The 12,031-nt window shown below is 42.1% G+C and overlaps 1 protein-coding gene and 1 long non-coding RNA gene across 2 annotated transcripts in view; both read right to left on the bottom strand.

Moving 5' to 3' along the window:
* Positions 1-216: 216 nt before the first annotated feature.
* LOC142050057 (uncharacterized) lies at positions 217-3,727 on the bottom strand. Its single transcript, XR_012657904.1, has 2 exons — positions 1,637-3,727; positions 217-601 (listed from the first exon to the last, which is right to left on the bottom strand). It is a non-coding gene; the product is annotated as an uncharacterized LOC142050057 (long non-coding RNA).
* A 7,475-nt stretch (positions 3,728-11,202) lies between these two features.
* Positions 11,203-12,031, bottom strand: part of CMYA5 (cardiomyopathy associated 5) — a 49,321-nt gene continuing 48,492 nt past the window's right edge. The window contains exon 13 of the mRNA XM_075078386.1: positions 11,203-11,837. Within this exon, the coding sequence (XP_074934487.1) occupies positions 11,585-11,837 (253 nt within the window). The 3' untranslated portion in view covers positions 11,203-11,584. The remainder of the gene's footprint in view (positions 11,838-12,031) is intronic.

Here is a 12,031-nt window from a genome sequence, read left to right as displayed (position 1 = left end):
ATAGACTTTTACAACCTCAAAAGTCTGGGCTACATAAAGGGATGCTCAGATAAAGGTGTCCTTTTGCCAGCCCCAGCATTAAAAGCCACACTGGCTTCTTGCTGGCTGAGCAGAAGCCAGTTCTCTCCTGTGCCTGTCATGTCTGGGGTCTACTTCTTTGTTCCTCACTCCTCAGTAACACGGTAATGTGGCGTATTGAAAGGCACGGTCTCCGGCTGTGGTGAATCGAAGACAACTTTATTAAAGCTAAGCAAGCTTTTACACCCTCTAGCTGGCTGAGGCAACAGCCTGCAGTCGAGTTTCAGTACCTTTCCATTGTTATACAGATATAGCTTACACATGCTAAGTAACTCCTTTATCTGCAAGATCAGGGTTTAATTGCTAACAAGACACCTAGGTACAAAACCCACAACATTCTGTGCATTCCTTCTTGTGTCTTACTGCTTTATCTCTTCTTCCCATGGCTTTCATCTCGTGCTTTACTGCTTTATTTCTTCTTCTAGGGCTTTCTTCCAACAAGCATAATTGTGTCTTTTCCCAGGGTCGTTCTTCCGTTCTTAGTTAGCTAAACTTGCTCCAGAGATATCCACATCTCTCCCTTCTGTATTTATAAAAAAAGGTTGTTTTAAAGCTCAATTTATCAAACTTTGTACACATCTTAACAAACACGGTACACAAATCAAAATACAATCAAAAATAATTAAGCATCCTGATCCCATTTGCATCAGGCCACGTAGCCATCCTGACACTCGTGCGAAAAGACTTTGAAAGATATTAAATCCATCGCTTTGTCGTAGGTTCTGTACTTGATCACATAAAACATCAATACTCTTGTGAATAGATTCTGAATGGTCAGATAAGTTCATACAACAGAGTCCGTCAAAATCTTGACAACCATGACCTTGAGCTAACAGTAAAAAATCTATAGCTGCTGTATTTTGAAGCATTGCATGTCTAATTGAATCAAAATCTAGCAATAATCCACTCAAAGCTAGGGAGGTTGCATTAGTTTGTTTTGCCAGCCAACAGCCAAGTTTATTTAAAGTAGCCAATGCCTGAGCTGCAGCAATTCCAGGTGCTAACACAGATGCTGCTATAATTTCACTAGGATTCCAGAATTCCATATCATCTTTACAATTCGAAGTATAGGCACATGTGGCTCTTTTTTGGCGTTTTGCTTTCTTCAATTTATGAGTAATGATCATGGATGTATTAGGCGTTAATAAGCTCAATCTACCTATGCTTACAGGGTCCTCCTTTTGCATATGATGGAATTCCAGGCCATGCATGGTCTCCACAAATTAAAAATAATCCTGGAGGTACTTTGAGTGGGTGATTGTTAGATCTTGATACATTTCCACTAGTATAATTACACCATAAGCTAGCTTTTCTAAAAGCTCCTATTGTTGCATTTAGCCATTGGCTCATTGATTGATTTTTTTTCCATATAATTAAAATAAAAGCAATAATCCATTTTTACAGCACCTAACAGATCTAGTTCCTGTGGTTCAAGCCCACTAACTGGCAGGCATAAGGCCCAGCCACCCCAGCTATCAACCATGGTCTGATTAAAAGAAATTGCACTCTGTTGAGCTTTTGGGATGGGCCATTGATTTGCCTCTATGGGTTGACGCACCAAACAAGTTGTAAAAGCATTTTCTGGAGAAGCAGTTGACAGACACAGCGTATCTTGTCCTGTTTTGTTTGCTAAGGTCACTCAAATGTTTGTTTTAGGTTGAGGTGTTATCCATACTGCTGACGCAGTCATCCTGTAGGTGATAATGGTGGCTGTGACACAGATGGCTTGATCCACCGGGTAGGTACCCATCTTGGGCCGGAACCTGTGGAAACACAAGTATATCCTCTCCCCCATGTTATTAGAGGGAAGGGTCCTTCCCATTGATTTGTCTCTAAATTTTTTACCACCACTGAAGCTTTATTATTGATTTCAGGGTGGATTTGTGAGTTAAAATGGCGTTGTATAGGAGGCCCACCCTCTGTCCATCAATTTAAAAAATTCAAAACATAACAGGCTTTTGCTACTTGCTCTGTGGGGATAACTCTTGGGTCCCCCTTTTTTGTTTTTGTAACATGTGTTCATTCAATAATTACCTGTCCTGTGGGTGAGTAGGGAAGGCCCGTAACATGTTTTATTCCCCATTGTTGAAAAAACATCTGTTTTATATAATGGCCTGGGCCATTATATGTTTTGATGGTTTTTGGAACTCCCAAGGTTGCAAAATCTATAACAAAATGCCAACACATATCTTTAGATTTTTCACCTGTGTGTTCTGAGGCATAAAGGCATGAGGAATAGGTATTAATTGACATATGGACGTATTTGAATCTACCAGATTCTGGTATATGAGTAACATCTGTCTGCCAAATTTCAAGTGAGGATAATCCTCGTGCATTGATTCTAATTGAAGGTGTAGGCAAAACATGCTGACAATCAGGCCATGATTGCACAATTTGCCAAGCTTGGTCTTGTGTTAGTTGAAATGACCTTTGCAAGGAAGTCATGAGACAGGGGGGCTTTCGTGAAAGGATCTGGTAATACTGCAGCGCCTGCAAGACGGTCTGCCTCATTATTTCCCTCACTGATAGGTCCTAGCAGGGAGGTATGTGAGCAAACATGTTGGATAAAGTATGACTGAGTTCTTCTATCAAGAAGCCATTTAAGTTCCCAGAGAAGTGCAAATAGCTTTTCAGTTGATATTTCTTTTAAAAATGAGTGTTCAAGTCTGTAAACAAGGCCTGCAACATAGGCAGGGTAGGTATTACGTTAAATGGAATAGGCCATTTTTTGAAGTCACGGACTACCACACACAATTCAACTATCTGTGGTGAACCTGTGACCACATGTATGTCACTATTCCACTGACCTGTTTCATTTTGCCAAATGATCACAGCTCATCCCATTCTCCCGGGCCCATCAGTGAATGCAGTAAGGGCATTTGTTATGGGAGTAATAGCCAATTGTGAAGTATGCAATAGTGAAAGCGAGTTTAAAGATTGTATATGTGTTACAGAAAGTGAATACTTATCTGTCCTGTATGATCCACCAAAGCACACTGAAAAACAAAGGACTGGTGAGTTAAAAAGGTTAATTGTTTTGTATCAAGGGGTAGGTAAATCTTGTTTGGCTCTGTACCATCTAAAGCCATTAAAAGATCTCTCCCCTTTTGAATGACCATGGATATAATCTCAACATCCATGGTAACTGTCTTCCCAAAGTCATGGGGTAGAAAAATCCATTCTAAATATTAATGGATTTATGTCCTGTGGAATCCATTGTGCTATCAAACCGTAAGGTTGAAAAGCAGAGTAAAAGATAAAAAGACTAATTGGATAATTCAGTTTTCTCCTATTGGCAGCCTGATTAGTCAATTTTTCTACTACTTTGTTAAGAATAGCCTTTGTTGGGGGGGTGAGTTTCCTGGGAGATGTTAAATCCATATCTCCTTCTAAAAGTTTAAAAAGGGGGTGCAGTTCCTCTGTAGAAATTCCCAGAAGAGGACGGACCCAATTTATGGTCCCCAGCAATTTTTGGAGATCATTCAAAGTTTTAATATCCGTTTGTAAGGTTATTCATTGTGGTCGAGTAAGTAGATCTGAAATCTTCCAGGCTAAGTACTGCCAAGGTGATGTTTCCTGTATTTTGTCTTTTACAATTTTAAATCCTGCGCTTAGAGCTGCTTGCACAATTTGTTGCTGGACTTCTTGTGCTTGCTCTTTTGTTTGTGCAGCTATTAAAGTATCATCCATGTAGTGATATATAAAACCACCCTCAAAATTCTTTCTTATTGGACTTAAAAGGTCTTCAACAAATTGCTGACATAATGTTGGACTATTTTTCATGCCTTGGGGTAACACTGTCCAGTGGTATCTTTTATGGGGTTCTGTGGCGTTGATAGACAGGACTGAAAATGCAGATCGTGGTGCATCCTGAGGTGCAAGTGGTAAGGTAAAAAAACAGTCCTTTAAATTAATCACTATAAGAAACCACATTTGTAGTATCATTGATGGGGAGGGGAGTCTGGGTTGTACGGCTCCCATATCTTTGATGACTTAATTTACTTTTCTCAAGTCATGTAATAGTCTCCAAGAATTGTTTTTCTTTTGGATCACAAAAACTGGTGTATTCCACAGGCTTGTGGTAGGGCTGATAGGGCCAGATTCCAGCTGTTTGTTTACCAGTTTGTGCAGTTGCAGCAGCTTTTCTTTTGGGAGGGGCCACTGATCTACCCAACCGGTGTACCAGTTTTTCAGATCATTGATGGGACTTGCTGCTCCTGAACAGTGGCCCCTAAGAAAAATCTGTGCTTACCTGCATGCCCCTTGACTTAGACAGTCCCTTCCCCAAAGGGTAACAGATCCAGGCAACACAAAAGGTCTTACAGTGGCTGTTCTGCCTTCTGGTCCAATGATATTATTGAGTATTTGGCTCTGTTTGGACAATGTCTGCACACTGATTCCCGACAAGGAGATGTGAGCAGCCATTAAAGGCCAAATACCAGGCCACAGGGATGCAGGAATGACTGTAACATCTGTGCCACTAGCTATAAACCCTCGTATGGTGAGTCTTGTTCCTCCTGCCTGTAGAGTACCTGATAATTGCGGTCGACTCACTGTCAGTTGTTGGGTCCAATACATTTCAGGCATCTCTGTAGATCCAAAACAGCCTGTATCCCACACAACTTGGCTTGCGTTTGGTCTCTGGGGTGAAAGATAAACTAATTGCACAATTTTACTTCCTGTGGGTATGGTATACAGTGGCACTGGACTCCACGCCATTATTTAAATTTCGCTCTTGTAATTGGCATCAATAATTCTGGGTAATACAAAAAGCCCTCTTAATGTTGTGGAGCACTGCCCGATTAATAATGCTGTCATTCCATGACCCAAAGGTCCATAAGTGCCAGTTGGAATTAGCACAACTGAGGTGTCGCTAGTTATTGTTTCTGCTGAAGTGGCCAATTCTACTCCGGTGCTGCCAGCGGTGCTGGCACGTAAGCAGCGGCAGCTCCTTGAGGGGGCCAGTCCGAGGGGTGACTTGTTGTCATAGTGGGACTCCTCCTCGCGCTTTGCTTGGGGTTTCCGGCAAGGTCAGCGACTGAACAGTTTTGTCAAATTTGGATCGACATTGGTTGGCATAATGTCATCATTTCCGACAGCATGGATAAATACCCCGTGCTCCACCCTTATTTGTATTTGCCTGGGGGCAATTTTTTGGAAAATGCCCATATTTGCCACAGGAATAGCATTGTTGCAACTTTACTGTCATTGCCGTAAAAGCCTCGGGGAGTAAAGACAATTCATGCTGTCTGGAGCCTCTATTCATACATGCAGTAACCATATCATCAGTGCTAGGGTTTTTCAAAGGTCGTAAAACCTTTTAAAAGTCTGGGTTAGCATTTTCAATTGCAAATTGTTTTAAAATACAATCCCGAGCAGCCTTATTCTCAACTTGTTTCTGTACAGCATCATTACGTCTATCCAAAAATTTCATAAATGGCTCCCCTGATTCCTGCTTTATAGGAACAAAAGTTTGTCTTTGTTTTCCGGCTTCTGGAACACTTTTAAGAGCGCAGAGCGCAAGTTGTTTATCTGCTGCAAGCCTTTGGGAGGGATTCTAGCCTGAGCTGCAGCACTGCCGTGATCACCCTCGCCATTAACATATTCACATCAACGCCTCGCAGAGTTTCGCTGACCCAGCGCCAGATTTTCTGCAGCTTGAGTTCTAGCAAGCTGTCTCATTTTTGATTCCGACATAGTGTATTGCATATCAGTCATAATAAGCCGAAACGTAGTTTTGAAATCATGTGGGTAAAACCAGAAGTATCACAAAGAGACTGTATCAAGTGGGTGGTATATGGAGCGCCGAGACCATGATCAGTTTCCGCATGCCTGAGGTCTTTTATAAGGTTATAAGAAAGACCTTCCCAACGTGGTTCCTGTTCAGGAGCATGTATTACCGGGAAGGCTCCAAAAATATCCACATCTCCCGCCTGCTTTGCCTCCCTTCTTAGTGCTGCCCACCTATCATGAGGGTCTGGGGGACACAAGTCAGGCTCCTTTTCAGGGTCTGTTCGCCCTGGATCAAATGGATTATTAGCATCATCATCAGAATTATTAGGAGGCAAGATCGCAAAGGCATCTTTGGGCGATATTACTCGCGGCTTCACAACACAGTCTGTAGGAGGGGGTGCCGGCGGTGGGGGGGCTAATGGTGGTGCGGACTTCTCTTGCCCGTCTTCCGCCCGAGAACTAACATGCGCCTTTAAAGTCTCAAAAATCATCCGCCAAGAAGGTAACAAACCAGCCGCAGTTTTATCATTTCTAGTGGCACAGACTCAGAGTCTGACCCCAACTTTGTCCCAGATTTCGGGATCATAAATATTATGACTGTTTATAGAGGGATCATTTTTAGAAGCCCAAATAAGGATTTGTTGTAACTCTTCATTATCCATTTTCTTTCCATGTCCCTTCAGAATCTTGTTAAAAACTTCTAAAACATTATTTTGCTCTTTTGTTAAATTCATCCCCATAGTTCTCAGCTGCTTACCTTCGTCCTGCGAAAGGTAACTGAGCACTCCGTTAACGCTTCCTTGCTGCATCTGTCCTGAAGTTCAGCTGAGCTACGCCGCCGGATCGACAGCTAGTCGTTTAAGGTCCCCGCGTTGGACGCCATTTGCGGCGTATTGAAAGGCACGGTCTCCGGCTGTGGTGAATCGAAGACAACTTTATTAAAGCTAAGCAAGCTTTTACACCCTCTAGCTGGCTGAGGCAACAGCCTGTAGTCGAGTTTCAGTACCTTTCCATTGTTATACAGATATAGCTTACACATGCTAAGTAACTCCTTTATCTGCAAGATCAGGGTTTAATTGCTAACAAGACACCTAGGTACAAAACCCACAACATTCTGTGCATTCCTTCGTGTGTTTTACTGCTTTATCTCTTCCTCCCATGGCTTTCATCTCGTGCTTTACTGCTTTATTTCTTCTTCTAGGGCTTTCTTCCAACAAGCATAATTGTGTCTTTTCCCAGGGTCGTTCTTCCGTTCTTAGTTAGCTAAACTTGCTCCAGAGATATCCACACGGTAACAGCTGGCAAGTTGAAATTCAGCTAACTGCATTAATGGTGTATGACAAGCTGTAGGTGACATCCATTTCTGCTTACAGCACTGTTTTTTTTAGGGTTGAGAAGAGTATGCTTTAGAAATACAGTGTCTCTGTAATACAAGTCCTGAAAAGGAAGGTGTCATTTCTGCACAGATATTTTCCAGAGCAGAACTGCACGTGAAACAGTGCATTTTCTAACTGTTGACAAAATCACTGTGGGTCTGGCATGGACATCTGCTCCATTTTCTTCTAGGCTGTGCTCCTGTAGAAACTGCACTGTGGGGTGGTCTCTGGTCAGCAAATGCTACTTTCCGTGATGGCAGAAAATTGGTAAAACTCACCATGAAAAATGAAGGCACTTTTCTAGTCCAATCTCCCTTCCACAGCATTTGGCTGGAAGTGGAAGAGATGCTCTCACTTCCTTGCTGGTTGTGCGACTATCTGAGCGTACTGAGCTTCTTGATAGCTAGTAAATCCATCAGCAAAATGGCAGTAATGTAATAGTGGCTCCACCAGAGAATGTGATTTTTCAAATCTAACTTAAACTTCAACATGGCAGAAATCCATTTATTATCCTGAAATACGGATTATTCAAAAAGATAATAATTTCATATTATTCTGTTCCATGGATTCCATTAAATCCATCTTTGCATACCTATTCAAAACACTGCAGTGCTAATAGAAACCATATTTCACAGGTATATCACAGACAATATCACAATACTGTGGATTTAGCAACAGTTTATTGGTACTGTGCCATACTGGGTCTAAGTCTTACAACAGGCCTAGTGGTAACATGTAATAAAGTTCCACGACAATAGTGGGGAGGGAGAGGTTTTTATTGTACCTGTTTCTAAAATAAGGCTTCACTAGACCATTTTGAGTACAAACAGGTCAATTTCAGTGGTATCACTCTTTTTAAAGAGCAAGGGCAAGAGCAAAGTTGTGCCTGCATGCATGTGTTGTGGTTTGCAGATGCATTGCCAAGTTCCTCCACCTGACATTGCATGGAAGCATTAAACTCTCTCTGGACCAGAAAGACCTAAGCAAGGTTTGTGGATCAATGCAGCTGATGCTAGCAATATTCCAGTTCAGCACTATTTTGACAGTAGAAATTAATGGTTCTCTTCTTACAGTGAGGCCTATATTCTCATCTCAGTGCACAAGGGTTTATAAGCCTAATCTAAAACCTGCTGAAGTGAAAAGAAATGGTTTTCCTCTTAATACAATGTATTTCAGATCAGTCCAAATACTTATTAACATTATTAACATTAATATTTACAGTGTTAGCCATCAGCTTTTGTACTTTCACAATGAAAATAAACCTCAAATTGCTGCTGAACTCTTTTACAGTTCTTTGTGTAACTCTTAAATTGTATTTCTATGTAATTCTAAGCATGGAATGACAATCAGACTGCGTACACATACCACACAATCCTGTCAGCATTTGCACATAGTCTTAGATACTATCGGGAAAGCTAACTAACATCCTTTGCTGAAAATTAAGCCACGCTGTTTTTAAGGTATTTCTAAATGCTAAACTCATCAAGAACCAGAAAAATACAGTGACTGGGAGGTTTTTGACTTTCTCATCTAGTGTATTTTTACAAACTATGATGGCCAGAAAAAAATGGATGCAACAAGCCTCAAAATCTCAGTTCATTTGAATGCAAAGTCATATGGACTGCACTGTACATTCAAGCGTCTGTGGACAGTTTTACCTTCTGGAAATTAAATTCCTGAACTTGGTGCCTCTTGGTGCCCATCAGGTGAGTAAAAGATCACAGCAGATGCACCTCTAGGCTTTCCAAGAGGGGCGTTTTCACCATGTATTATAAGTCCTAGCAGCTTAATTGTGGCTTTCAGGAGAGCTGCTGTCCTCACTAAAATGAATTTTCCCCCTGCACTGGTTCTTAATTCTTGCATACTGTTCTTTGTTAAGTGTGCACTTCGTTCCATCTCCCCAAACAAGATGTTCTCTCTAGGCATTTCTTTATCTGGCAGAGCTGAATGCAAACCAGATTTAGACATTCAAATCACTACTGTTTAGGCTCTCTGTTTGACACTTTCACGGTCAAATGATATATCCAGCTTTCACATGAACAGTAAATACACTTTATGATACTGCCCAAACCAAAAGCTGAACCTTATACAAAGATTGGCAAGAAAACAGAGGAGGGCAGTTTTTCAAATGGAACCAAATATTTCTAAGAATGAGGTGCCTCCAATAAAAACATCTTGTCTAGTTCAAATGTTGCAGTAGTACCTGAGTAATAACGCATGACAACAGGTGAGGCTATCACTTTTCATGTTAAAGCTGCTATTTATTAATACACAGTTACCTTGGACAAGACTTTCATTGAAAAAGCCACCCAAATAATTTCATGTCATTTTGCTCTCCTTCTCACTTGATGTCCCCTTGGCAATACATCACACTGGTGTCTATGAAAGAATCCCACACTTGGGACAGCAGTGACCAGGGTGAGGGGAACACGGGTAAAATTTTCACAAAGTTGATATTGTTCAGGTTTAGTTCAAAGCTCCTCGTTAAGCTCTGGAGATTGCCAAACCTCTGGCAAGCTCACTGGCTGCAGGAGCCTGAGGAATGCACCCTGCCAGCACCACTGATCTGTCTCTTAGTTTACCACCATGTGTGATAAATGCTGTGTGAGTTTCCAGCCTGCCTTCTGCTTCCTTCTTCTCTGCCTTCATGATAATGCTACCCTCAATACCCATTCTGTTTTTCTTTCCCAATTAATCCCGGATCTTTTTCTCACCATCCTGCACACATCTACAAAACACTTGCTTGAGTCAACAGGGCACTACCTTGCTTTTTCATTCCACTCTTTCCCTGGCAGGGACTCCGAACTGGCACTTTTAATTGAAATGCCAAAAAGGAGCTCTGGCTTAAAATAAATCATCACAGGATCCTGTTTATCTCGCCTCAACTATCCTGCCTGAGCCTGCTATGACAGCATAGCTTGGGACACCAAGCATACAGCAGACTAAAGCAGCAAATCACAGTTAAAACACAATTAAAACAGCAGCCGCAGGCAGATCTTCTGAGCATAAGAAGTAGAAGCCTCCCTGTAACTCATTTAAGTCCTTTCTTCAGAAGTAAACCCTCTCCATTAGACTCCTGAAATCTGCTTTACTTTGGGGAGTACAGCTTTTCAGCTGAGCTCAGAAATTAGTCTGGCAGTGTAGTCCCCTGTGGCAGAAATCTCCAGAGCAGGCACAGCATGAAAAGCATTACCTGCCTGCCTTAAGATTAATTTCCCCCCTCCCTTCACTGCAGTTTGGCACCACTGGCACTTCTGCATTCAGCCCTTGGAGCAAGAGAGAAGACAGCCATACCACTGAAGTGTGAAATTCTTGGAAAAATGGTTTGAAAAAGTCACCTTACTCCTCTGCTGGCATTCTTAGCCTGCCTGTGTTGATGGCCCTGAAATACTGCACCTCGCTGGTGTGATGCTGGTGCCAGTGTTGATAACAGGAGGGAGCAGGGAAGATGCAGGAAAATGTCCACAAGCCTGAAATCAGGAGCCGCAAATCATTAAGTGCAAAGGTGAAAAGCCGTGATGAAAAAGGGGTGATCTACGTGAATGTCACTGGCAATTTGATTCTTCTCTAAGGTCCCAGGTGGCAACCTTCCCTTCACCATCAAAACCACCTAGCCAACAAACTAAGGCTGAAAAACATAAGGAATACTTTTACCACTACTACCAAGTTTCCTTATACATGTGTTTCATGAGTACCTATTTACAGGTACAGACATTTACTGACAGTCAGGTAGCTTCCTGTAGTCTGCTGTGAGCAGAGTAGGTAGGTGTTGCATACTCAAACTTTACATGACTGATATGTAGACCAGCCTGGGACTCACTCATTTTGGAAATGTGCAGGTTTCTAAGTTTCCAAGTTTTCTTGATTTGTGCATTTAAAGAAAAGAGTTGGCAAAAAATAACACAAGATACATTAACCTACAGAATGATTCAGTGGTTGAAATTTTTGTACAGTTTGCAAACGTATCATCTTGGATTCATGCTCCAACTGTCCTGGTAAATGATGAAATGATGGCTTTCATATTTTGCAGTGAGAGATGCATTTATTTTATACACAGGCTCATCATCAACTTTAAAAAGACAGCACGGTCATTATTTTCACAGGGAAAGTACATTTCCCCCCCTTTAAAGTTCATACCTAACAAAACTTTTTTCCCCCCTCAAAAGCACTGCTGTGTATATCCCTTGGTGCACATTGTATCTGAAGGAGTTGATTTTCTCTCCAGGCTCAGGGTGATTATGTGGCTGAGCACTAACTACAATTACTGATGATGTGAGGGAGAGCTCTGTGAGTGGCATTCATCAGTGAAGACTAGACATCCCTCCCTGATACACCCTTCCCCTCCCTGTCCCTTGATGCTGTAATTGTCAATTTTCCTGAGAGTGCGAAGCAAGGAATTAGCTGTGCTTCACGAACTCTGGCAGCTCCATGCCTGTGCGCAGGGTAAGCACTCCAGCCTTCTCCAGGGCAAAGGCTGGGTGAGCAGCATCAGTGAATTTGTGCCTGATGGCGAACAGCACCAGTCCTCTCTCTGCATTGAAGAACAACAGTCTGCCACCACTGTAATCCAACAGGATGCCAATCCTGGCCGGGTGTTCCGTCACACAGACATCACTCATCACACCAGTGTGAAGAAATCTGAAAAGAAAGCTGCAGGAAAATGGAAACCAAAATACAGTGAGCGTCTTCATGGCAATTTACCAGAAATAACCTACCACTAATTCCCACCTAGTAACAGGTCGCTGTGTACAGCAGCGTACCACGTGGCAACAGGATTTTGCTCAGTATGAAAGCAAAGTGAATGTGGCATCACTTCAAAACCCTGCCTAGCATGCTGATGAGCC

The sequence above is a fragment of the Phalacrocorax aristotelis genome, chromosome Z (genome assembly GCF_949628215.1).
Source record: "Phalacrocorax aristotelis chromosome Z, bGulAri2.1, whole genome shotgun sequence".
Taxonomy (NCBI): Eukaryota; Metazoa; Chordata; class Aves; order Suliformes; family Phalacrocoracidae; genus Phalacrocorax; species Phalacrocorax aristotelis.
Note: the sequence above shows the minus strand (reverse complement) of the source record. Positions and strands in the feature narration are given on the sequence as shown.